Source organism: Gadus macrocephalus, chromosome 1 (genome assembly GCF_031168955.1).
Source record: "Gadus macrocephalus chromosome 1, ASM3116895v1".
Classification (NCBI taxonomy): domain Eukaryota; kingdom Metazoa; phylum Chordata; class Actinopteri; order Gadiformes; family Gadidae; genus Gadus; species Gadus macrocephalus.
Window position 1 is genome coordinate 25,131,516 of NC_082382.1, and position 26,838 is coordinate 25,158,353.

At 50.7% G+C, this 26,838-nt stretch overlaps 1 protein-coding gene across 1 annotated transcript in view; it reads right to left on the reverse strand.

Moving 5' to 3' along the window:
* Positions 1-890: 890 nt before the first annotated feature.
* Positions 891-26,838, reverse strand: part of LOC132464139 (band 4.1-like protein 1) — a 29,300-nt gene continuing 3,352 nt past the window's right edge. The window contains 19 exon segments of the mRNA XM_060060351.1: positions 891-3,790; positions 3,888-4,004; positions 4,120-4,200; positions 4,823-4,912; positions 5,381-5,440; positions 5,835-6,062; positions 7,046-7,531; positions 9,624-9,674; positions 13,670-13,831; positions 16,946-16,984; positions 18,667-18,893; positions 20,389-20,527; positions 20,529-20,555; positions 20,557-20,566; positions 21,421-21,518; positions 22,649-22,801; positions 23,615-23,702; positions 25,169-25,387; positions 26,603-26,829. Coding sequence (XP_059916334.1) covers positions 3,785-3,790; positions 3,888-4,004; positions 4,120-4,200; positions 4,823-4,912; positions 5,381-5,440; positions 5,835-6,062; positions 7,046-7,531; positions 9,624-9,674; positions 13,670-13,831; positions 16,946-16,984; positions 18,667-18,893; positions 20,389-20,527; positions 20,529-20,555; positions 20,557-20,566; positions 21,421-21,518; positions 22,649-22,801; positions 23,615-23,702; positions 25,169-25,387; positions 26,603-26,829 — 2,508 coding nt within the window. The 3' untranslated portion in view covers positions 891-3,784.

Genomic DNA, 26,838 nt, shown 5'->3' on the forward strand with positions numbered 1-26,838 from the left:
TCACAAACACACAATAATATAAACACACAATCATATAAACACATACACACAATCATATAAAACACGCTCACAATCTTATACACACGCAATCATATACACTTACACAATTATATACACACACACACAAAAGCTTTCATCGGTCTAATGTTTGTATGAAATCCTCAGGTCCCAAATAAGCCTTAAGTCTTTATGATTCTTTTTCCTTGTAATTCAAGTGAGATATCTATCTATGTGTTCCCCTTTGCTCCCCTCGCCCTCAGTGTTGTCTGGATAAGCCCCCGTCCCTCCCTCTGACCCACAAACCGCCCGCCTGTCGTTTAAATTATTGCTCAGCTTCGGTCCATTCTGTTTCACGTCAACAACTTTGGGCTTTTGGTCTCAGAGAGGACTCGCCTTGTGTTTTCCTATTTGTCTTTTCATGATTGCATTGTGGTCTGTGGCCGTGAACAGTGGTGACCGGTTTCTTTTCTAACATCGCTTCAATACGAACGTAGGGAGTGGTGTCTGACTGTCAACAGTGGTTTGGCATGAGTCCCTCTATTGCTTAAGGATGTTTGGATGATTCAACCTGCTTTTAATAAATACAAAGTCATTTTCTGCTTAATTGCGTCTTTTGGGGGCAGAGGGGGCATTGGAAAGGAAAGATGTTCCAAGCTATATGGAATCGTGTCTTAAGAGCACTGAAATCTTGAATCTAGTAACTTTGAAACGTTTTTTCGATTTTTATTGTTCATTTTGTTTTGATTATGGTAAATGTCCACTTACCATTCAAGGAGGAAAGACTCCCCAAGAAATTGAGAATAAGTATATTTATACATTAATTAATGTAGAACTTCTTCAACAGAAAAGCCAAGCGTCCATTCAACCAAAACAATACCAGTACGCATGAGTCCATTGGGAATTGTTTTTTAATGGTTAAAAAAAAAGAAAAAAAATACTGCATTGCTCAGTCAATGTAAGGAACAACAACACATACTTTTTTTTTTTCTCTTTAAATATGATCACAGCACCCACACTGTTACCCTTATAATCACACGGACACACACCTCTTCTCCTGCACCCCCGTTCATCTTTCTCGATGTCAGAGGAGGAACGCGAGTACACTGTACAGCAAACACACATCAACAAGCAAATATGGGCGCGGAGGAAGGACTGTACACATCAGTAATGTTCATAAGGTAAGCCAGAGCTCAACCAATCAGAGTGCTCTGACGAAAAGCTCCAAAGTCGGTAGACAGTGATGCATTGTGGTCCAGTGGTATATTTTTTGTCATCAGGAGAAATGGTAACTTTTTCTTGAGGTGCTGTTGTTCGATCCATTTCAAACCGAGGTTGACGTACTTTTATTTTTGTGGTCGTTTTTTTCCTTGACGGATAGTTATTTCAGCCCGGTTCACGGCGTCAAAGATCTGGCTCCACCCAGTGGCCATCAATACCATCGGCAAAAATGTGGTCATGCTTTCACAGTGCACCATATCATATTTACAAGCCCAAGAATACATTACACCTTTTTTATATTTTCTATTCTCCCATTCTACGTACACACATCAGCCAATCACCGTCACAGGTCTGGAACCAAAGTATAAATCAGTGGTCTGCCTTTCGGAGACAGACAATGGAAGTTAGTTACACACCACACGTTTGGACGGTTTACATAGGCCTACACCATCGTTATTTTGACCTTTACCTAAGAAAAAAAAGGCTTTTCTTTATCACTGTCGAACCATCCACTCTAAACTAACACACCCAATAGAATTCTGCAAGAAGTCAAGAGAAATTTGCAAAGAAAAGGTTGTTTTGCTAAATATTAATGTGGACGTTGGCTGTGTCAGTTTCTGATCGTTGTCAGTTTGGTATGGTTTCCCTTTTTTGTGTTATATAAAGTAGGTCATACAAAAAACTGTTTGTTCTCCACTATCGGCACATCACAAAGTCTATGTCATTCTGCTAACATTCACTTATCGGAGACACACAGGAACCGTTACTGAAACATTTCCCTCTCACTTGTCACGCTACATGTTTCGAGAACGGTTATTTTACTCTTCCTTTGTCGTATGAGCAATGCATAACATCTCACAGGCTTACAATTCCTTAAAAGAGTTTTGCAGATTTCAGAAATAAGTGTTTAAGTGATGATTACTCTATAGCGCATTACCTATGTCCGATAATGTGCAGGTCTACAGGTTTAGTGTTTTTTTTCCTGGTATAGCCCGATGATCAGTGTGAAAATAACCAATGGCTGACGTTTATTATAATGCAAAAACAGAAAAGAAGAATGGAAATAAGCAGTAACTAAAGTGAGCGGTATAAAAGTAGGACTGCATTGGGAATAGCAAAACATAATTAGTTTTCTGTCCCCCTATTATGCTTATGGTTAAGCTGCACAAACAACAAGTTAGGGCTACAATCTTTTGTAGAAGCGTGATTTCCCCATGTGCCGACTTGGAAGTTTGGGCAAAGTAGTTTCGGTACTTTCGTTTGAAACGTCCTATATCACATTGTAGTGGAAGCTATTGAACCTTTTCTGTGCGTTTCAAATTGAGTCTACAAGTACCTACAAGTAACTATCATGCAAACATTTTAAATACTATAATTTCACTACTGGAGTACAGTCATTTGGAGCCTATACTCTCTTTCTAAACATCGGGCTCATATCCTAATCTCATATTAAACAATATCTAAAGGAGGTGGAAAAAAATAACATTAAAAGTAATGTTCGAAAATAGTGACATGCTTAGAGACGATATTGTCCTGTCATGAAGTCTGGTTTTATTCTGTGTTTACTGCTTCACGATCTTCTGTTACTGCACTGCAGGACAAATTAAGCACTTATCAAACATTGTGTTTTTGCCAAATTCTGCCATGTGTAGCAGAAAGGTTACGCGCCACTAGACGGCGCTATTAGGACAACTTGAGCTTGCAGCACCCCCTAGCGAGTCTCCGGCAGAATGACACCCGGTTCGTTCATGTGTTTGTCTCAGCAAGTAAGAAAACGAAGGAAAGAAATCCGTTTGTCCCTGACTTAACCCTGTTTTTTCCCACACACATGCCACAGCACTGTACCTATAGTCCAATCTAACATAGTACTCCTTTCAAAAGTGAGGAAGTTTACATTGAAGCACACAAGTTTCAGTCATTTTGTCGCACATAGGCTGGCAGAAATTCCCGTTGATTTCAGGCCAGTTTTTCAGTGGTACAGTATCTCAGAAATACAAATGTCTAAGGAATGAGGAGAGGGGGATTCCCTTCATGACGTTGTCAATAGGGTGATGCATTCATGTCTGACCTTGCTATATTTTTTGCCTGATTTAAAATATCAACAGATCAACAGTGATATGTTTCCCACTTCGGAGGGTAACTGTAGAAGACATCTTGGTTGGCTGTTAAACTATCATTTAGCCATCATCCACAAAATCTTTCCAGCTGCTGGCGGTTCTAGTGACATATTGTCAGCCAATTATAGACTCCAGTACAATTATCTCAAGTGAAGTACATCTGCTCCATCGCTGTTCTGAGAATACGTAATCATCTCTCAGGCGCAGTAGTGAATATAAATAACAATAATAACCTAAAATACTGAATGTAACTTACATGGTCGTGGTTTAAATGTTATTAGAAATTACAAATCAACACTAGTCCTGCCACACATGGCCGTGTGTGTGTGTGTGTGTGTGTGTGTGTGTGTGTGTCCATTAAAACCACCACAGGACGGATAGGTGGTCATTTCAGGTTGCGGCTGCACCGACACGTCTGATCCTGCGGAGGGCGCCCTCGCCAGCGTAAATCAACACTGCAGACGAGACACAAAGGAGAGGAGCGTGAATCAGAGCACGGCGACGCGAGAGGTAACGCAGACCCCGTCCCAAACACAGACGGAGCGCTCCTACCTTAGACATTCGGTGCTTCTCGTCGCTGGAGGACTCCGTTTCCCTGACAACGATCGCCTTGGTGACCAGCATGTCGGGATGCTGTTGCTTGGCTTCTTGGATCGCGATCGCCAAGGCCTGCGACGCAATAGGAGCAGACACCGCAGGGTAGCACTCACACAGTCCTGGGTTCAACAACGCTGACGACAACAACAACAACAACAACAACAACAGCAGCAGCAGCCAGGCCCACCTGCTCCTGATCCACGTCATCGTCCCCCGTGATGATAATCCGCTTCTCGATCCGCGTCTCTGAGTAGCCTCCCTTCACCGTCTGGAACGACACACACACACACACACACACACACACACACACACACACACACACACACACACACACACACACACACACACACACACACACACACACACACACACACACACACACACACACACACACACACACAGGCCCACGCACACACACAGGCCCACGCACACACACAGGCCCACGCACACACACACACACACACACACACACACACACACACACACACACAGGCCCACGCACACACACACACACACACACACAGGCCCACGCACACACACACACACACACACACACACACAGGCCCACGCACACACACACACACACACACAGGCCCACGCACACACACACACACACAGGTGCACGCACGTACGTATGCAAGCACACGCACACACTCACAGACAAACACACACACGCACACACACACAGACAAACACACGGACACTCAAACACACGCACGCACATAGACACACATGGACACACACACACACACGCACACACACGCGTGCACACACGCGCACACACACACGCGCGTCTTCAGCACTGAGAGGACCAGTCTTGTTGCTGGGTCAGTAATCCCACGGAGGAACGCCTCAATGTGTTAGCGGGGAGGGGGGGGGGGGGGGCGTACCTTGGTAACCTGAGTGGTGGCGGAGGTGACGTTCTCGGCGAACAGGATGGGGGAGCCCGATGAATCCCTCCCCAGACTCCCCATGTGCACCTGCACGCCACGGGGAGGTAGCCGTTAGCACGTTAGCACGTTGGCGTGAGTGTCGGGTAAACACGGCGCCCGCTGAGACTTGAAGAGGAGCTCACATGCGTGCTCGGACGAAAATAGATCTGGATTATGCTAATGCTCACAGATGGACAGTGTTTCTACTGAACGGTATAGAAGATTTTGAATTTTTCTATCACACAATATCTAGGACACACATTCAAGAATCTCTCTCTCTCTCTCTCTCTCTCTCTCTCTCTCTCTCTCTCTCTCTCTCTCTCTCTCTCTCTCTCTCTCTCTCTCTCTCTCTCTCTCTCTCTCTCTCTCTCTCTCTCTCTCTCTCTCTCTCTCTCTCTCTCTCTCTCTCTCTCTCTCTCTCTCATCTTCATCCCCAGGAAACACACAAGCACACAGGCCAGGCCTGTGTGTGTGTGATTTTGTGTGTGCGTGTGCGTGTGTCTGATGTGTACTCACAGGGGAAACACTCTCTCTTGTAGAGTAAGGAACATCTCCCAGGCTACACAGACCGTGATCCTGAAACACACACGTTCATCTTAGCAAGCAGCGAGACTTTAAGGAGCGGGCAGGAGTTGGTAACCCTGCTCCAGTAAGCAGCGATTGTGGTCCCACGTTCCCACAACGCAAGGGGGGTTAAGGACCCCTTACATCCTTGCGGACCCTCAATGCGTCGACCGCAAGGGCCTGACGTGCACCTTCCAAAAATTGTAACCTTCCGTCGAGGCGAGGCAGCAGCGAGGGCTGTGATTGGTCGGCTCACTGAAACCCGACGCAGAACCGTAAAGGTTCACGACTGCGTCGACGCGTCTGCGCGGTCGTTGCGTCAACGTGGAACCATAATCGGCCTAATCGGCATAATTTACTTTACGGAGACAAGTTTGCCGTATTTTGGGTGAAGAGTTAAAGTCACCTGATCCGTGAACTCGACGATGGTGGTGGTGACCTCGGACCCGTTGGGCTGCATCTCGGTCCGTACGTCCGTCCTCCTCATGGTGGGCGGAGCCATGACATCGCTGACCTCCCTGCTCAGTGCCGTGGGGGCGGGGCCACGACCCACGTCTCTGTGCGATTGGTCTCTGTCCCTGTCCATCGACGACGACACAGGCACTGACCGCTTTGGCTTCTTGGGAACGACGGGCTGAGGGAAGGACACAAGGAAGGAAGCGAGGAAGGAAACAAGGAAGGACACAAGAGGGAAACAAGGAAGGGAACAAGGAAGGAAACAAGGAAGGAAACAAGGAAGGAAACAAGGAAGGACACAAGAGGGAAACGAGGAAGGAAACAAGAGGGAAACGAGGAAGGAAACAAGAGGGAAACAAGGAAGGGAACAAGGAAGGATACGAGGGGGGGAAACAAGGAAGGAAACAAGGAAGGAAACAAGGAAGGACACAAGAGGGAAACGAGGAAGGAAACAAGAAAGGAAACAAGGAAGGAAACGAGGAAGGAAACAAGGAAGGAAACAAGGAAGGACACAAGAGGGAAATAAGGAAGGAAACAAGGAAGGGAACAAGGGAGGAAACAAGGAAGGATACAAGGAAGGGAACAAGGGAGGAAACAAGGCGAGTCATTAGGAGCCGCCTTACAAACAGCGACACAGAGCCTCACCACTGCACCGACTTGGTTTTATACATAAATTCCATCTGAAGGAACACTAATTGTGCAGGTATCCTGGCAACAGCACTGCGGAGCTCCACTTATCCGGCACAAGACATTTAAAATGCAAGAAAAACATATTCCTCCATGCGGCCCATGCCTTAACCCCCTCCCCCCCTGATCGGGATCTGAAGGACGCCAGTGCCTTCCAGGATCCCTTCCAGGATCCTTCCAGGATCCCTCCAGGATGCCTTCCAGGATGCCTTCCAGGATCCCTCCAGGATCCCTTCAGGAACGACATTTTGTGTCTTCGACCATCGCAGCCTTCCAGCGAGCACCAGATGGCCGCCAGGAAGACCCCCCGAGGGGACGCACGCAGGTACCGAGCCAAACACAGACTAACGAAGGACTTCGGAGACGCAAGCCCCCCCCCCCCCCCCCTCCCCCCCCTCGACCAAAACAACGGACCCGGACCCCCGAAGCCCGGCCACACACAGCGACACATCGGGTCCCGCCCCTACACGCTACCTGTCCATCGTGTCGCTTGACCTCCGGGCGCATCTGTGGAGTCGGGGTGGGGTGGGGCTCGGCCGCCGGGGGGCTGCTGCCGGGGACGGCCTCCTGCGGGGGGCTCTGACGGTGCTGCTGATGGTGCTGCTGCTGCTGCTGCTGCTGGTGGTGGTGGTGGTGCTGCGGCGGCGGCGGGGGGTGGTGCTGCAGCTGCTGCTGGTACTGCTGCTGGTGCTGGAACAGGTCGATGCCCATGCGCAGCCCGCCGTCCGGCGACAGGTCGCGCTCCCCCAGCTCCGTCATGCCGCGGGAGAACTCCTCCATGCCGGAGTGCAGGTCCGTGAGCGCCGTGAAGTCCACCTCCGCCTCCAGGGACGACGTGGAGCTCACCGTGATGCTGGAGCACTTGCGCTCGATGCCCAGGTGCGCCTCCTTCAGGTAGAGGGACTCCTGGTCCGGGTCGTCCTCTGAGGCCGAGCCCAGGCGGCGTTCCCAGGGCTCCCGCTGGGGGGGGGGGGGGAGAGGGGGGGAGAGGGGGGGAGGGGAGGAGAGGGGAGGAGAGAGGAGCCACAAGGTGTGAGTGTGATCAGCCGTATCAAAGTCTGCCTCTTCCTGTGTTTTTGTGACATCACTAGTGAGCAGTGTTTGTGATAGCGCTGTTTAAAATAACGCCGTTAGGTAACGCCGTTATTTTTTCAGTAACGGGGTAATCTGTTTCCGCCGTTACAACCCTCTTACCGTTACTGTACGTTAAATGCGGTGCGTTACTATGAATTGATTGAATAAACGGCGTAATCCAAACGCACCCCTGGCTCCAAACACAAACTGCTAGTGAGGAGACCGGGTGGCTTAACAACGAGATAAGCGATTATGATTGGCTAAGGCAGAGTCATGTTTCATGTTTCATACTAGTGAGGAGACCGGGTGGCTTAACAACGAGATAAGCGATTATGATTGGCTAAGGCAGAGTCATGTTTCATCGTAGCCAATCAGAGCCATTGTTTTTACACACAAGTCAGGATATGCGCGCCACACACACACACACACACACACACACACACACACACACACACACACACACACACACACACACACACACACACACACACACACACACACACACACACACACACACACACGCACACACCAAACAGATTCGATGAAGCAGCAGAAATGGCGAGTCCGGAGCAATCCGATGAAAAGTTGGCATTTTCTGTAGCATTCGGCAGATGTTCCACAGCCTTTGCAACCAAGCAAATTAAAGTTGGAAGTATATCAGGGCCTTCAATGGGCAGTTCAACCATTTAACACATTAAGGCCAAGTGAAAACTGCTCAGAAAAATTAGAATTCTTCGACACATAGCTTTCTTTTTTTACAGTAACGCAAATAGTTACTTTCCCTGGTAACTAGTTACTTTTATCATAGAGTAATTCAGTTACTAACTCAGTTGCTTTTTGGAACAAGTAGCGAGTGACTATAACTAATTACTTTGTTAAAGTAACGTTCCCAACACCGCTAGTGAGCGAGTCCACCTCGTTGTGTGACGGGTGGGTCAGCAGCGTTTGCTAGGGTCCACTGGGCCGGTAGACTGATCTACCCAGCGTACATCTAGGTGGACACGCCCACCTGTGACGTCACGAAGGCACAGGGAAGGGCCGGTGATGTAAACGGCTTGCAATGGCTCATCACACTCACACCTCGTGGGACGATAACACCTCTTTAAAATGTTTATTACTATGCGTGTCAATTATGGCGCACATTTCCCTCCTGACCCACCCTGGAAGGAGGGATCCCCCGCTCTGGGTTCCTTCTCTAGTTTCCTTCCTTGCTAATTAAGAGAGTTTCTTCTTCCCTTCTGGGGGGCTCGGGTCAGGGGGGGGGTCACAAACAGACGGCCTGTTAAGCCCTCTGAGACTGTATCTGTGAGTAAGGGCGATACAAATTGAATTGAACGTTCAGTAAAAGGTGTGTGGATGATTGTGGGAGGACGCTACTTAAACACCAGCCCGGCTTACAGGAGAACATTGATTTTACCAAAGGAGTAAATAAAGCGTTGGCCCAGGAGGAAATACATCAATGTTTTCGCATCTCAGCAAACAACACTGAGACCCCGAGAGTCTTCTCGGTATACTGATGATATTTTCCTCCCTTCTCGTTGAGGAGCGGATTCTTATTAGACTGGGAGCCCCCCGCCCGTTCTGCCGGCGGTTTGAGTCCGCCCTGCAGAAGGGTCTGGAGAAGAGCAACACGTTGCTTTCTGCTTCCGATACGCTTTTGCGGGAGCCAATCACCGAGCCGGCTTTTCCCCCTGGCGCGCTATTGGCTGGTTTAGCACATGACGACAGGGAAGCGACGGCAAGCAGCCAATCGCTTTACAGAGTCAGTTGAACGAGGCCCGTTGATCACGCCTCTGGGGCTGAAGAGAATGACGGCAGCTTCCCCCAGACCGAGCTTAATCTAGGATGGAGCTTGGTCTGGGAATAGCCAGGCTAGATTCCTATATCAAGGAGGTTCTAATCTGTGCGTTGCTGCTCTGGAAGTGGTACAGGCTGTGTATCCATGGAGGTGGGGGCTGTGAGCAGAGTGCTGACTCACCGAGGTCTCCTTGAACGGCTCCTCCTGGATGGAAGGGGTGGGCGGAGTCTCCTGCAGAGGAAACACAAGGAGGGCTGATGAATACACACACACACACACACACACAGACACGCTCACACACACACACACACAGTGCGGACACGCTCACACACACACACACACAGACACGCTCACACACCCACACACACAGTGCGGACACGCTCACACACACACACACACACACACACACACACACGCAGTGCGGACACGCTCACAGTCACACTCCCACACACACACTCACACACATAGTGCGGACACGGTCACTCACACACCCACACACAGACGCACACACACAGTGCGGACACGCTCACACACACCCACACACACACACACAAAGTGCGGACACACTCACACACACACACACAAAGTGCGGACACACTCTCACACACACACACACACACACACACACACACACACACACAGTGCGGACACGCTCACTCACACACACGAGCGCACACAGACACACAATGCGGACACGCTGACAGACACACACACACACACGCACGCACATGCACACACAAACGCCCACACAAATGCACATACACACACACACACACACACACACACACAGAAGGTAACAGGGCATGAACAGCGATACTTTAACAAATGCTTAACTTTCTATTCTGAACAACAGAACGTCCAGGAAGTCCAAACAAAGATTTGTGCTTATCATCATTTCCAACTCCACAAATAGTAGTGTCTATTTGTATAATTTTATCAGCTAAAATTAAAACAAAAAAGATCTTTAAAGGACGATACTGCACTGGGCGCTCGAACCTCGATCCCAATCACTCCTGGCTCCACTAAAACAGCCCGCCAATATAACTGTCAAAATTACAAAATGGCTGCCTTGTAGCGATTCTGCCACAGCGCATTTAGCTAGCACGCGCCCGCCACCAATGTAAGCAATGGCAAAGTAGCATCTGTGTCTTTTTATTAACATAACCTAAATTACAAAGTTACGTACAAAACTTCAAACTAATTATGAAGTTATGTACAAAATACTATAAAATCACTGTTGATATTCGAGGCAGCTGCTCACAGGCTAAATGCTTTCACTCAGAATCTGTAATTACGGACAAATGATATTAGTATGGGATGCTTGAGTGGAGCCAGGCGATACGACAGTTTGATGCCCAGGTATTGTCCTTTGAGCTTTTAAGGGAACGTCTTTTCAGCAGCTGACTTAATTGCACAGCTGTCATTTTCCCTTTAATGACAAGTTGCCAAACTGGTGCCCGAAAAAGCTGTTAATCAGTGGCATGCACAAAGTATGCATTTTCAAGGCTGACACATTTCAAAAAGAAAGATGACTGCAAGTGCAATGGTTAGGCCGTGCACTGGGAGGGTAAGTAGAACCAACAAGACAAACTCAGAGCCAACCGTATTCATATTCACGAGGACAGCATATGAATACACTAGTCCTGGACTATCTTAGCTCGTGTGCCTTTCGACCAGATGCGAGGAAAGCAGAGGAGGCTTGGTTGACCATTTGGATTCAAATGTCCTTCAACCCTCTTCCAGCCGTTTTACATTTCCTAAGAAAAAACACTCCCAGAGAAACATCGGTTCGGAAAACGCTGCTCATTGCATCACCTTGGGTCTGTGAGAAAAACAGGCGTACAAAGGAAAAGGTGTGTTAACGCGACACGTTAAAGGAGAGCCTACACCAACATCAAACACCAGCAACAGCATCCCCTCTGGGGGAACACAGTTTATATCTCAATGCTCCTGAAATTGAGCCAGGGTGACGGCAATTGACATACAGGCTACGGCAACTATTGCATCACCTGGCACCTATTGGTGGGCAGCTGTTTGATGCTATTCCTGTTGTTTGATGTTAGCGTACGCTCACTCTCAGAGGGGAGGGGCAGGAGACGCCTGAAGCTTAAGCAATGAGGACTTTGCTTAAGGGCTACCAGGGCTCTGGAGAGGCCAGGCAGATGTGAGGCTTTGCAGGGAGGAAGGAGGGAGTGGAGAGCCGTGTGCTCCCATGCCCATGGACCAGGTCGTTCAATGAAGCGATGCAGGGACAGTGAGACGGTGTGTGTGCTTCTGACCCTGTCGTACAAAGCCACAGTAATGCAGAATGGCGTGGGTCTATAAAGGTGCATGTGGAAAATAACAAGGTTACCTGCGCCATCGCCTCAAGCGCATGCAATGCGGTCAAATCCGATGGTTTGATAAGCAGCCCGGGAGCCGGCAGAGGGGTGGGGGGGGGGGTTTAGTTTTGTTTAGTTTTACCGCTTGCTTCCTCTTGCCGGGGTCTTGGCCGGGGACGCGGTGGGCGTGGCCGACCACGTGGGCGTGGCCGGCGAGGTGGGCGGGGCCTCCCTCCATGCTGTTGGGTCGGCTGCGGCCGCCCGCGTCCCGGGACCACTGGCTCTTCAGCGGGAGGCTGAGAGGGGGCGTGGCCTGATGGGTCGCCGCCGCCGGGCCACAGAACAGGTGTGTCTCCGCCTCCTGGAGCCACGCGCCCGGGGCGCCGCCCCCGTACTGACCCGTTGACCCCCCCGCCGCCGCCCCGTCCCCGTCGCGGCCGCGCGCCGGTTGGGGCGAGGCCGCCGTCTTCGGCGTTTGAGGCGCCGGGTGGCGGCGGGGCTCCGGTTGCGCGGGCGCCGTCGCCGCCGTCGCCTCGTCACGCCGCTTGGCGGAGCGTCTGGTCGGCTTGACGACCCCCGGCCCGCGGTGCGGCCCCCCGACGTCGTCCCCGCGCCGGGCGGGCTCACAGGGCGCCTGCGGGGAGCGCCACACCAGGGGCTCCCCGAACGGGCCGAGGGCGCACGCGTCCGCCGGGGCGGGCCTCGTCTGGGGGTCCCTCGTCTGGGGGTCCCTCGCCTGGGGGTCCCTCGCCTGGGGGTCCCTCGCCTGGGGGTCCCTCGCCTGGGGGTCCCTCGTCTGGGGGTCCCTCGTCTGGGGGTCCCTCGTCTGGGGGTCCCTCGTCTGGGGGTCCCCTCGGTTCAGATACTTCTTGGAGCGCTGCGGCTTCAGAGGGGTCTTCCTCGTGACTCCCGGCTCCGGGCTCCCTGGTCCGCCGTGCCCCTTCGGCCCCTTCGGCCCCTCTGGGCGGGGCTCCGGGGACGGCCTCCCGGGCGAGCGTCGCTCCCTCTCCGCCTCAAACCGGCGCTCGCCGCCCCCCTGGGGGGTCCCGGGCGCAGCCCGAGCATCAGAGACCCCCGGTGTTTCCTGGCGGGCGTCGTACTGGAAGTAGCACCGCTGGAACGCGGCGTTCTCCCGCTCGTCGGCGGCCGGCGAACCGCAGCCGTTCGCTGGGCGGGAGGTTCTGTGCGAGCGGCCGCGGCCGTCGTCCTTTCCCTCGAACCCGGAGCAGACCGGTTCCCTCTCGGCGTCGGAGGAGGAGGACCCGTCGCCTCGGGTGCGCGGAGAGTCCCAGCAGGCGACGGCGTCGTCGTCCGTTTTCCCGCCCGCAGGCTGCGCGCCGCTCCGGGACGCGAGCGCAAAGATGTCCCCGTGCGTCCCAGCGTCTTTGTGCTGCAGCGTATCGTTAGTGTGACTCTGGTCTCCCTTTGAACCCATATCCACCGGCGCTTCACACACAGCTTGCGTGTCAATCATTTTGGCATCGCCAGTGGCCTACGTTGACATAGAGTAGACAGTTGCGTTAGGCTATAGATATATATATGTTTTTTATCCTTTCTGTTTTATGAGCCAACCTCGGCACTCTGTGCTCTGTGTTTTATAACCCTTCTCTGTGCTTTATCCTTCCTGGCTTCAAAGCTCGGTCCAAGTGCACAGAAACACTTAAGTAAGTCGACTCAGTGAATGCGATGCGTCAACGTCCCTTTTCAAGGATTAGTGCCGCGCGCTTTATGTATTCTCGACTTCTAAAAGCTCAACCTTTTTGACCGGTCAAACGCACTCCTGTACAACGAAGACACACAGGGCGAGGCTGAAACACAGGGCGAGGCTGAAACACAGGGCGAGGCTGAAACACAGGGCGAGGAAAAAGCATCAACGCGGAGGACGACGCAGAACCCTTGGCTCACCTGCTTCCTCTCGGGGGTCCCCCCGGGGGGGGGGGTGCTGGAGGAGAGACGCTTCTCCCGCTGGCTGAGCTTGCTGTTGGGCTGACGCAGGGCCCTCTTCAGCTCGTTGATGCTGGCCTGGTGCTTCTGCAGAACGTCCTCCGGCTTGTCCAGGAACTGCTGCTGCGTCCGCGCGGGAGGAGGACAGAACGACAGACGACAGACGACACAACGGGACGCTCAGTGAGTAGAGCGGTCCAACACACAGGAGGACAGAACGACAGACGACAGACGACACAACGGGACGCTCAGTGAGTAGAGCGGTCCAACACACAGGAGGACAGAACGACAGACGACAGACGACACAACGGGACGCTCAGTGAGTAGAGGGGTCCAACACACAGGAGGACAGAACGACAGACGACAGACGACACAACGGGACGCTCAGTGAGTAGAGCGGTCCAACACACAGGAGGACAGAACGACAGACGACAGACGACCCAACGGGACGCTCAGTGAGTAGAGCTGTCCCTCACACTACCATGAACCCCATGGGAACATTATAGGGGCCTTCCGAGCACCTTCTTGGTGTTAATGCTGCGACAGACGAGTGTCATTCAGCTGCTTTGATGTTTTTGCCTCCACGCACTGAACTGAAAGCCCTGTGAGACTGCACCTGGGATTAAGGGCTACACAAATAACCTGTTATTGAATCAATTGAATCGAATTGAACAAGCGTATTGCACATTGATTTATGTCCCGGGGCTCCGCCGTGGAGGAGAATACCAGATTACGGTTCGTACTGCGCAGCGAGATGGGCGGTTGGCAGCTCCTACCTCCTCTAGTCGTCGGGTGCAGGAGTGAGCACACGAGCGGGAGCGAGTGGGTGTTCATCATGAGATCCGTGTCCAATGCAGGACATGAATTGCGGTGAAAAACGTCTCAGGCAGAACCCTGGATCTGGTTCGTGCTATCGCAGCGCAGAGGAGGAAAACGATCAATGGCTTTACACCGCGGAGACGCAAGGGGAGGGAGGGGGGGGGGGGGGGGGGGGGGAACGATAAAGAACCAGGGAACGACTGGTCTCACACGCAGACCTCATTATAATCAAACCCGCTCCGCTCTGCATTGTTCCTCATCCGCGCTCCGGTTTGGAACCCCCCCCCCCCATAGGAAGGGGCCGCAGGATGTCTCACTGTGCTGACTCAGACCTGGGGTGGCGGGGAGGGGGGGGGGGGGGGGGGGGGGGTTGATGAGTCACGTCAGGGGGCTGCTGTTCCCCAGGGTGCACTGGGGCGTCCCGGACCCGTTCGTCACACTGACAGCATGCTAATGAAGCGCTGACCGCTCGGGTCTTTGATAATTGCTTTGATTGTTTATCGTCGGGGGGGTTTGTCTGTCAGGGGTGCGACGGACCAGCAGATTGATAACTAAATGTTTGTTTTTATTATTCAACACTTCCCGGGACGAGCCTATCACCACCTTGGGACGACTTTGCTTCCCAAGGTGGAAGGATTATCTTGTGGCCTGAACTGTTTGTGATTGGATGTTTTTTGTATGTCAGGCCTTGAATTATCCTAGCAGATGTATGAGGTGATATGACTACATCTGAGTTTAGCGGGAACGATATCAGCCAGAATGTTCTTCAGCGGCACAATGGCTCGTCTAAAAATAAACGCACGGATGAGTCTCACTTTTTTTGTCTGTCATCAATGGTGAAAGTCAAAACCATGAGGGACCATGTAAGAGAATTACATAACAGGACAAGGTGGAGAGAGAGAGAGGGGGGGAGAGAGACAGAGAGAGAGAGACAGAGACAGAGACAGAGAGACAGAGACAGAGACAGAGAGACAGAGACAGACAGTGGAGGGGGTGGTGGGGTTGGTGGTGGTGGTGGTGGTGGTGGTGGTGGTGGTGGTGGTGGTGGTGGTGGTGGAGGTGGTGGTGGTGGTGGTGGTGGTGGTGGTGGCGGTGGGGGTGGTGGTGTTGGAAGGACAGGATGTATAACAGGGGAGGGGGAGAAGGGTGGTAGAGGCGTGCAGAGACAAAGACGTCAACATGCTGCAGGTGAGTCTAAAATACGACGTGGCCAAGATGGACAGACAAAGAAACAACACTCAAATAAGACAGTGGGACTGTACACAGAAATAACTCGCTGGTTTAAAATACATCTCGAATGACACCTCTCTCAGCCTGCCAGGTATTGGAGCCAATGTTTAAATGGACGTAATGTGCAGGAATGTTTGGAAAGGGAGATCCTACTCGTCTTTGACAGTAGTAAAGCTCATCTCCTCAAGGCAGACACGCGGAGGCTGGCAAATGAATCCAAAGTAACAACATCGTGAAGATATCAACGGCCTCATAAATATTCATCTGAGGGGAGGGTGATTTGCGGTAAACTGCTCATTCCGTATTTATATTTACCAGATCAATTAGGGGGCTGATGGATCCAGGGAACTGGTAATCGAGGATACCGGCTATGGATTTTACATCTTACCCGCAGCGGGGTCTACTTAATACCCGGGATAACGACGTGCACGAAGGACCAGCGAGTGCGTAGGGACGGACCCACTTAGGGACCCCCGAGAGCCAACTGTTTTCCTAGCAGCCAAAGTCCCGCAAGTATCTTACTTTGATCTACTGGGAAAACATATTTTAAACGCTATTAAGTGTTCCCGTATTTACTAGTAGTTTGTCCCATTTGTGCAAGTTCCCCAGACGGGCGGTTAGTTGAAAGGTGGTGGGGTGAGCTCCTGCTTCACACGGGGATTGACGAGTTCTGCTTTCTGTTGGTTCTCCGCGTAGCGTGCCGAATGGGCCGTTTCTCCTCGGATGAGAAAAATATGAATCTAATCCTCTGTGGAAAACTGAAAATCGCAGACCATGCTGTGCAAACACACACACACACCCACACACACACACACACACAGAGGCACACAGACAAGCATACACGCACGCACACACACACACACAGAAGCACACAAACCAACATACACACACACACACACACACACACACAGAAAAATGCACAAACGCACACACATGCACACACACAAACACGCACACACACACACACACACACACACACACACACACACACACACACACACACACACACACACACACACACACACACACACACACACACACACACACACACACACACACACACTCCCAAACAACAATGCAGCAGATGCAACAACAAGCAACAGCCCAGACCACACACAGAGACAGCTCCACACTGACGTCCCAGGTGGGAGGGGTAAGCACCCCAGGTGGGGGGGGGGGGTAAAGTACCTCTGGCTTTTGGTCTGCGGGTGAGCTCGCCTCCTCACCCTACCATCCCCCGGGGGGTCGGGGGGAGAGGGGGGGGGGGAGAAGGGAGAAAATAACAAGAGAGAGAAGCAGGAGGTTAGTTTGTTAGTGAAGCGTGGTTGGAGGAGAGGAGGTCCTGTGAGAGCTGGGGGGGAACCCCCCGAGAAAGGAACAGGTAAACAGGAAGTCAACACACTGTGGAGTTAAGGGGGTGAAGGAGGCGCAGCAGGACGTTAGGGGGTCAAAGGTCATCGTGAAGGAGGAGAGGCTTTGGGTTTGGTACAGGGAGGTGTTTGAGGCAACAGGCAGGGAGGGGAGGGCAAGGAGGAGAGGGAGGGGGGGGGGGGGGGGTAGAGGTTACTCTCTCAAATAAATAAAAGATGGCCGGATAGCTGTGATGGATTAAAGATTTAGAGGGTTTCTGGTCAATAGTTCATGAGGGATTGTTCAGGGTCCACATTGTGTCTGATGATCTTGTGGAGCGATTGACATGAAAGTTCATGTTTCATCAGAGCCTGTCACGTCATTTCCACTATTCTGTGTGTTCATTACTCCAGGGGCCAGATACAACAAAGGGAACAGTCTTTATTCAGGCGGATTATGAAAGATTAATACTTTATCCGCCCCTCTGCTCCTCATGTTTCAGTCAAGCACTGAATGAGTTCAGAACGATTGGTTGAATGTGTTCAGAACGATTGAATGAATGTGTTCAGAGAGACTGAATGTGTTCAGAGAGACTGAATGTGTTCAGAGCGACTGAATGTGTTCAGAGCAACTGAATGTGTTCAGAGCGATAGACTGAATGTGTTCAGAGCGATAGACTGAATGTGTTCAGAGCGATAGACTGAATGTGTTCAGAGCGATAGACTGAATGTGTTCAGAGCGATAGACTGAATGTGTTCAGAGCGATAGACTGAATGTGTTCAGAGCGATAGACTGAATGTGTTCAGAGCGATAGACTGAATGTGTTCAGAGCGACTGAATGTGTTCAGAGAGACTGAATGTGTTCAGAGAGACTGAATAGCTGTGTTCGAAATCATTCCCTATTCACTCACTCACTATTCCCTATATAGTGTTCATGATATAGTGCACTATATAGGGAACGAACAAACGAGAATTAGGACACTACGCTGTCGCACTAACATTTCTAAACGTCATTTGCGTCAGTAAATGCGCCGGGTATTTGTGTGACGCAGACAGATGCGCCCACATCATGTAAACAAACCGGGCACTCACGAGGAAAGCTGGAGGTTGCATTGATGTTGAATGTTACACTTCCTTGAAGTTTTTTTAAATTAATTTTGAATGTTAAATTCTCTATGTTAAATCCCAAATAAATGGTTGACATTTCTAAACGAAGGCTGGAGACTCCATCATTAAATGTATTCGTTTTTCGCGGTTATTCAGCTTCTTCTTCTCCTCTGGAAAAACACGACCGCATTGCATTGTGGTATACGGGAGTATCATGTAGGGAACATCACTCAAATTTTGGATATCTTAAGTCCACTGTATAGTGCATGAAATTAACTATTGAGAATTTGAACACCACTACAAAATGGCGAGCACCCTACATAGTGCACTATAGCCGTGAGAGGGAACGATTTCGAACACAGCTAATGTGTTCAGAGACTGAATGTGTTCAGAGCGATCCACACCGTCGAAGCCCCAGGTGAGACGTCTTCCCCGGCCCCCCCGTCCTGTACCTTGTACTCCAGGGCCCGGTTGGCCTGCGGACCCCCGTCCAGGTCCCCGGGGGACTCCAGGCCCTGGCCCTGGTACGGGTACTGCTGGTCCTGGTCCTGGTAGTGGTACTGGTCCTGGTCCAGGTCCAGACTGCCCTCCTGGTCCAGGTCCTCTCTGGACATGAACTGGGTCCGGTCGCTGGAGCTCCGCTGGGACAACTGGTCCATGCTGTCACCCAGGGCTGAGGCTGAGGAGGAAGAGGAAGAGGAAGAGGAAGAGAGAGAGAGAGAGAGAGAGAGAGAGAGAGAGAGAGAGAGAGAGAGAGAGAGAGAGAGAGAGAGAGAGAGAGAGAGAGAGAGAGAGAGAGAGAGAGAGGTGAGAAAGAGAAGGCTTTTATAAACGATTCCTGACGCATGTATTTATAAATTCGTCATTATCAAGTCCCCCCTGGCCACAGACATAACACCTTCAAGAAGCCACCTGGGTTGTACTGCACAACCAGGTTCTGGGGAACGTGTCTACTGCTTCAGCGGCAGTAATGGGGCTGGGGCTCAGCCCAAAGAGAGGAAGCTGAGCAGGTCAGCTGCCCCTTGATGACCTCTGGAGAGGGACGGGCTCAAGGGCGTGGCTTTGAACTCTCGTCCAATCAGATTCCATTGTTTTATGATAACATAAGGAACTTTTGTCCCAATGCTATTAGCATCCTTAGCAAAACATTTGTTTTTCATCCAGAATGCACTTAAGCGTATTGCCCTGTTATTATTGCGATGTCTGTTGTATAACTATTGATGGACAATAAAGTTTTATAATATAATGATCAAATATTGTCGCCCCATTGTGAAGTACTTTTATAAGGTTCATTGCCAAAAGTGCAGTATATACGACTGGGAAATGACGCGAAACTCAGTGAGAATGGGAAGATATATTACAGGATGCAAACTGCTCCAGAAATATCCCGGTGAAATGTTAAATAAAGATATGATATGACATGATATGGACAGATCTGCATATGGGACGCACATTGACTTTAGCTGACTGATTGATTCTGCGTGCGCTCGCTTTGATCCCAAACCACTAAGAAGTTCTTTGGTGCCATGTTCTGCACATCAAATACTCTGTTAATGTCATATTCAGAGTGAGATGTGGTGTCATCCATAAATAAAAATGCAATTTTAATCAAAGCAGTCATGAGGAATGTATCCATTTCTAAAAGCACTGGGAAAAACTTAGGACTACATTTAGAAATAAAAATATATATTTCCACCTTGCAGATGCTTTTATCTTACGGTTATAAACACTCTTTAGAAGGAGCCCGTACAGGTGAGGCTCAGGCCTATAAAAAAAAAACATTGGTTCCTGTTGGTTGTCAGTTGAGGTCATGGGTAGGTAGGGAATTTATTTTATTTTTTTATTTTATTTTTTTCAGCGGCAGCGAATGATAGGTAGGTTTCTTTCATTTAAAAACGAGAAAATCCGCTCATCCTTGTACAGAATGAAGAGGTGCTGTACCAAAACGTAATTATAGTTTGCATAAAAAAAATAAAAAACTTTTTTTTTTTCAAAGCTCATAAAGTAATTTGGGTCGCACATAAATTGACAGGGTCGGTCGGAAACCGGAAACCAAACAAAACAATTTTTTAGGCTCACGGACGTCCACAAACATTCAGGGATCCGACCCCCCCAACCCTCTGGCGGTCGCCCCCCCCCCCCCCCCCCCCCCCCCCCCCCCCCGCCCGACTCACCTCCGTCCAAGCCGCGGGGCAGCTGGTATCTCTTGCTGACGGAGCGGTCGAACTGCGGCGCGGGCCGGTCGATGAGCGCGCTGGCCTGCCGGGTCTGCGCCTGGGTGCGCCCGCTGTACCGGAACTTTGAGCCGATCACCCAGGAAGCCCTTTGGCGGGGGCTCGGGGGGACACCAGCCTGCACGGGGAGGGGCGCGGCAGACAAATGGTGTGTTCCAGATGCCTCGTACACCACCCGCACCAGTTGATGTTGTGACGTCATTCCCTGGCTTGTAGCATTCCCGTTTGTCCTTTGTGAGTCATTAGCTAGTCTCTGGTTTTGCTTAACCCCTTTAGAAAACCAGCTCGAAAACAAACAACACAACTTTACATTGTATTGCACGCACAGCAATACCGTGCAATGCATAAATTGGTGACCGGATTAAAGTAGCAATGTAACAAGTGTGCAAGAGGATTTAAAATCGACATCAAAATGACCAACGTGGTACAAATACAAAGAAAATACATCTCTATACGGGCGCAGCCTCACTGAACTCGGTATACTCTCAGAATGCCGAGTGGGACCAAAAAGGGGACGTTCTTCCGTGAAATGCCGCAAGAAAGCTTGGAGATTTCCCACTTTGTAACTCGTGCGGGTGGTATACGAGGCATCTGGAACACTCCAAAACTTTCCTTAATCCTGCCAAGGAGTTGTATCCTTAGTAGCTCCTCCTTTATTTGCATCCCATAATAGGTGGGAGGGCACCGGCAGTGAAAACAAACCCACTTGGCGAGGGGAAGAGGCGACATTAGCATTGCCCGCGCGTGAGGCCTCGTTTAATCACCGTCTCCGCAAGGTCAGCGGGGCTGTGCCAAGACGTTGTGTGTGTGTGTGTTTGGTGCGGCGCAGTGAAGCATGCAAGGTGTGTGCGCACGTTGGTGTGTGTGTGTGTGTGGGTGCGTGTGTATGTGTGTGTGCGCGCGAGCATGTGAGTGTGTGTGTGTGTGTGTGTGTGTGTGTCCGTCTGCCTTCTGAAGGGTCCCAGGTCCTACCTGAAGAAGGTGTGGTTCTCAATGCAGACCTTCCACAGGCGCTTGGACGCTCTGTGGTGTGGCAGCTTGAAGCCTATGGTGCTCTCAAACTGTTCGTACTGCGTGGGGGTGGTGAGGGTGTGTGGGGGGGGGGGGGGGGGGGTGGTGGTGGTGGTGGTGGTGGTGGAGGGGTTGAGGAAAGAAGCGGAGGTGGTGGGACAGGGGGCGATGAATTAGAATGGGGGGTGGAGGTGATGGAGTGCAGGGTTGGGGGAGGAGGGGGTGAGAGTGCAGGGTTGGGGGAGGAGGGGGTGAGAGTGCACACGCAGTTGGATGTGAATCGGGTTTGCACCGCTTTGAAAAAACTTCACGTTCATGTCTTTTCTTTTGCGCTATACTTTATTAAGCTCTCCATCCCTGGCTGAGTCACATTGAACTGCAATATATCAGCCTTCCCCGCATCACAGATCCAATAATGCCATACAGCTCCTTAATCAACGGGCTGATGTGAAACCACCGACGCAATCCGTTCCCTTCTTGTTCGTTTTTTCTCGTGCGCTCCCTTTCTTCCTTTTCTCTTTCCTCCCACATTTCTATTGATCCTTCCTTCCATCTTTTGTCCTTTCTTTCTTTCCTTCCCCATTTTTCTTCACAGCCTGATCCTAATACGGCTCTCTAGTGAATAGACCTGGCTTAATATTTGATATTAACATGGCGATGGCAGTATTTAACAAGAACACGGTCCCCTCCAGCTGTACCCACTGTTAATGGCGGGAGATGAAGGCTAGAAATACGGCAGCAATATCAAACCGCTTTATCCCGGGAGAGGGAGCCAGTCGGGGCGACGCTCCTGTGATAAGGACATATCTCTCACGCTTTCAAAACGGCGCGACGGAGCGGCAGCCCTCTTTGTCTGGCTGAACACAGAACTGACAATTATTCATCTGGTTAACAATGGAAACCTACCTGGCTGTCAGCCCGGCTCCCTCAGCCGTCAGTAAAGAAACGTCAAACTTTAACAAGTCGATCGCTGGCTTGTGTCACGAGCCGAAGAGTTAAACTTTGACGACGTTATGACCAAATATAAAAGAGGGGGCGGGGTCACGATCATACTTTCTTCGCTAGCTTTGTTTACGTTTGGGCGACCGTCAGAAGGCTTCGATTGTCGGACTACCGCTATCGATGCGAACGAGGCCGAGTGGACGTGGTCGTGAGGCCGCCAACGAACGCATCACACCGCAGCGCTCACCTCTCCCGGGCGGATCTTGATGTAGAAGTTGCTGCGCTTGTACGAGATCTTCAGGATCTTGGGCCAGGCGAAGCGGTTGATGCGGAGCCGGTCCCGGTAGATCAGCAGGCCGTTGGCGCTCACGCCCAGCATGATGTCGATGCCCTCTGAGTCCTGAGAACATCAGAAACACGAGTCAGACGCAGAGCGCACTCCAGCACCTCAGATGTGGACTTCAGATCGGTACCGGGACGAACACTGATGCATGGCCACGTTCTACAATGTTTATGATGCGTTGCATCGTAGTGTTTGTAGCTCATGGTGATTTGTGATCCCCGTCCCTAGATGTTTCATTTTTTAAATCAGAATCCTATATTACCCACAGTTTGGTGTTTAGTTTAAATTTAACTTAAACTGCTTCTGCTCATTAGGCTAGCACCTGTCCGTTATGGGAAAAGATGCCCTCTCCTTACATCCCTGGAAAGAGGGATCCATCCATACTGCACCTCTTCTCAAAGGTTACACCTCGCAGATTACAGGACTTTTTTCCTCGCTGCTTAAGGTGTTAAGGTTAAGAGGGTGTCATAACTGTGGCCTATGAAGCTCTTTGAGACAGTGAGTGTGATACAAATTAATTGGACTTCACAACATTTATTAATTCAATAGTTAAATTAAGATGTTATAATATGAATTCAAGCATCAATTCATCTCAACACATAGGCCTGGCCAAAAGGAAAGAGCCGTTTATATGTTGAATGCTTCCAATGTTGTGTTGGTCGGACTATAGAAAGATGTCGTGCCTGTTTTGTGAATAATACAGAACATAAGGAACTTTAAAAAGAAAAGTCGCGTACTAAATCGCAATCGCAATATTGGTCGAAATAATCGTCATTCGATTATTTCATCAATGGTTCAAAACATCAATAGACGCATGGAGTCCTGCTAACAGGGAAGGGACCCAGGGTTGGACCGGCCGTATCTCCACACCTTGGCGTGGTGGAGGTCGACGCCGTACATGGACAGCTTCTTGGCGTTCTCCAGGAAGTTCATCTCAGCCTCAGCCGGGCTCATGCCCCTGAAAACACAAACATCCCATAATGTCTCGTTAGTCAGCAAAGCAAAGCATTCCCGTCACAGCTCTTCACATCTCGCAAAAGCTGATTCTAACGTTATTTTATCTTAATGCCATTTACTCGTTTAGCCGTTAAGCAGAAGATTTTAATCGACAACAACGTCAGCTGGAAGGGCTTCGACGGGCTCAGCGATGTTAACGAGCAGAGGACGGACATCGTGGATCACAGCCAGCATTGTACAGCTGGAGCCAAACCCCCTCACCACTCGACCGCCCCGCGCCCCCCCCCCCCCCCCCCCCCCCCTTGCCATCGCAGCACGCTCACAGATGCAGGTGAGCATGCTTAGAGATGCAGGTGAGCACGTCACATCCGATCAGACGGAGCAAATGAACACGCCCTTCAGGTTGAGAACGCCTCCTTCGTCCTTGTTCGGGCGTATTTAAACCCTGCTCAGGTATATTTCACAAGGCCATCTCCATCACGGATAGGATAGCACATCTATCAGTGGTCCTCACGAGAGAGGCTTTCATATATCACACACACAGATTATAATAATATATGGTATGATATTCACACACATATTACAATGATGCATGGTATATTATAGTCATAAATGTATTACAATAGTGGACGGTGGACGATTGTGTCCATTCGTCTTACGATACCGTCGAGCACATCGATTTGTTTCTTCATGCGTGGCTCCAGTGTGATTTCTTGATTGCTGTTTGCAATAATAACCGCACCCTTGTGCACCAGATGATTCGATGACTCAGCTTTAATAATAAAAGGATTAAAACCAGCCAGGGCTGGCTCTTCTCCTCTTGAATACAGAACGCGCGATGGTGAACTGGGACTATTATGCAGCCGAATAATACCAACAAACACCCCAATGCATCTGTTCCACTTCCTACCTCAGAAATTAGGTCATTCAGCGCTTATGATTTCTACCCTCACAAACGTTGATTTGGATAAAAAGCATTTCTTCCTGCTAAAGGAATAATAATAATAACGAATAAATAATATTAACGAATAAATGCAGACGTTAAATATAACAACACCCAACAACACAAGACCCGCCCCCTCCCACCAGCACCTCCATCACCCTCCCCTCCCCCTCCCCTCACCCTCTCACCACCCTCCTCTCACCACCCTCCCCTCACCCTCTGACAACCCTCCCTCACCCTCTCCCCACCCCCCCCTCACCCTCTCACCACCCCCCCTCACCCTCTCACCACCCCCCCCCACCCTCTCACCTGTAGTTGTGGTGCAGCTCCATCACCCTCTCACCCTCTCACCTGTAGTTGTGGTGCAGCTCCATCACCCTCTCACCACCCTCCCTCACCCTCTCACCTGTAGTTGTGGTGCAGCTCCATCACCCTCTCACCACCACCCCCCCCCCACCCTCTCACCTGTAGTTGTGGTGCAGCTCCATCACCCTCTCACCACCACCCCCCCCTCACCCTCTCACCTGTAGTTGTGGTGCAGCTCCATCACCCGCTCCTCCAGCTCCCTCGTCTGGTTGGGGGCGAAGCGGAAGTCGCTGACGTAGTCGGGGCCGTGGTCGTCGGCCTCGTAGTCGCCCAGCTCCGCCTGCACGGTGTAGGAGCCCAGCAGGGCGTGGGTGACGAAGGAGCAGGGCAGGCGTCCGGAGAGGATGTCGTCCCTCAGCTGCAGGCACAGGTAGTACCTGGACACGCCCCCCCGGGACACGGAGCGGGTCAAGCGGACTTAAAGGAGAGCTCCCACACAGACAGAGCCCGATCGCCCCTCCCTCCCGTGTTTGAGGAGAGCTCCCACACAGACAGAGCCCGATCGCCCCTCCCTCCCGTGTTTGAGGAGAGCTCCCACACAGACAGAGCCCGATCGCCCCTCCCTCCCGTGTTTGAGGAGAGCTCCCACACAGACAGAGCCCGATCGCCCCTCCCTCCCGTGTTTCGTGCATCCAGTAAAAACGATCGTGAACGCAGCGCGAAACCCCACAACACCCGCCCCCTGTCGGTGATTGGTTGGAATACTTTTTATTTTGGTTTTGAGTGGTTGGTAGTACCATTTGTTTTTGTGTACGATCTCGGAGCGTAGGCTGCCTACAGAGACGCGTTTCTTTGACGGCCTGCTTACGGGGCGGGCAGCTCGCGGATCGAGAGGATAGATCAGAGGAATGTGATCATTTATGTTCGGCCTAGAATCGCTGATACAACCTTTAATGTCAGACCGAAGTTACATTAAGGACCGAACTTGCGTTTCCCCATACTCCAACTGCTAATAATATATTGACCACACAACACAGAACATAATAACATATTAGTGCAAAAAGACAACAACAAATTAACACAACATATACATACAGACAATGCGTACATTAGAAAGAATATTCACTCTGTTATGAGGTAGTTGTTGATGCTCAAATAAAGGTGCATATACGTAGTAAAGGTGCAATATAGTAAAGTGCAAAAAGCGCAGAATAGCAGCACGGAGATACAGTTATACATTATTGTGCATAGAGGTTGTTGAATGTTCACAGAATAGTTTATGCAGGGGGGGGGGGTTCCTTCCTACGGTAACGCTGTCTTCCGCCGGTTGATGTCTCCCTGCCTGGTGTACTTGCGTGCGTTTCATTGTTCTTATTGTGCGTGTGCAAGAAGGACCGCTTTGTAAACGTCGTCTTAGAAAAAGGGCTCTCCAAATAAAAAGGCTGAATCCGGAATGGTGAATTAATTAACTTAATAATGGGTTGAATTAATTTAGTGTAGCTGGTTTTTGCTGTCGCTGATTTGTTTAATATTTAAGCTTCGGTGGTCCAAGAGCACTAAATCACCGTGCACAGTTTTTAACAATTAAATTATCGAGCTAATGATCGTCATAAAACATGAATACGGTTAAACCCCGGTTTTTAATGACCTACCGAGTGATGTCCTCGATGAGGATGGAGGGGTCTGCGGGGTAGAACTTGACTGAGAACCCCAGCCGCCAGGACCCGACTGTCGGAACACAAACCCACACGTTTAGAGCCGCTTTGTCTTGACAATGTGTGTGCGCAGGCGACAGACTGTGTGCGTGTGTGTGCGTGTGTCTGTGTGTGTGTTTGTGAGTGTGCGAGCATGCGTTGTGTCTGTTTGTGTGCCTGCGTGCCTTAGTGAG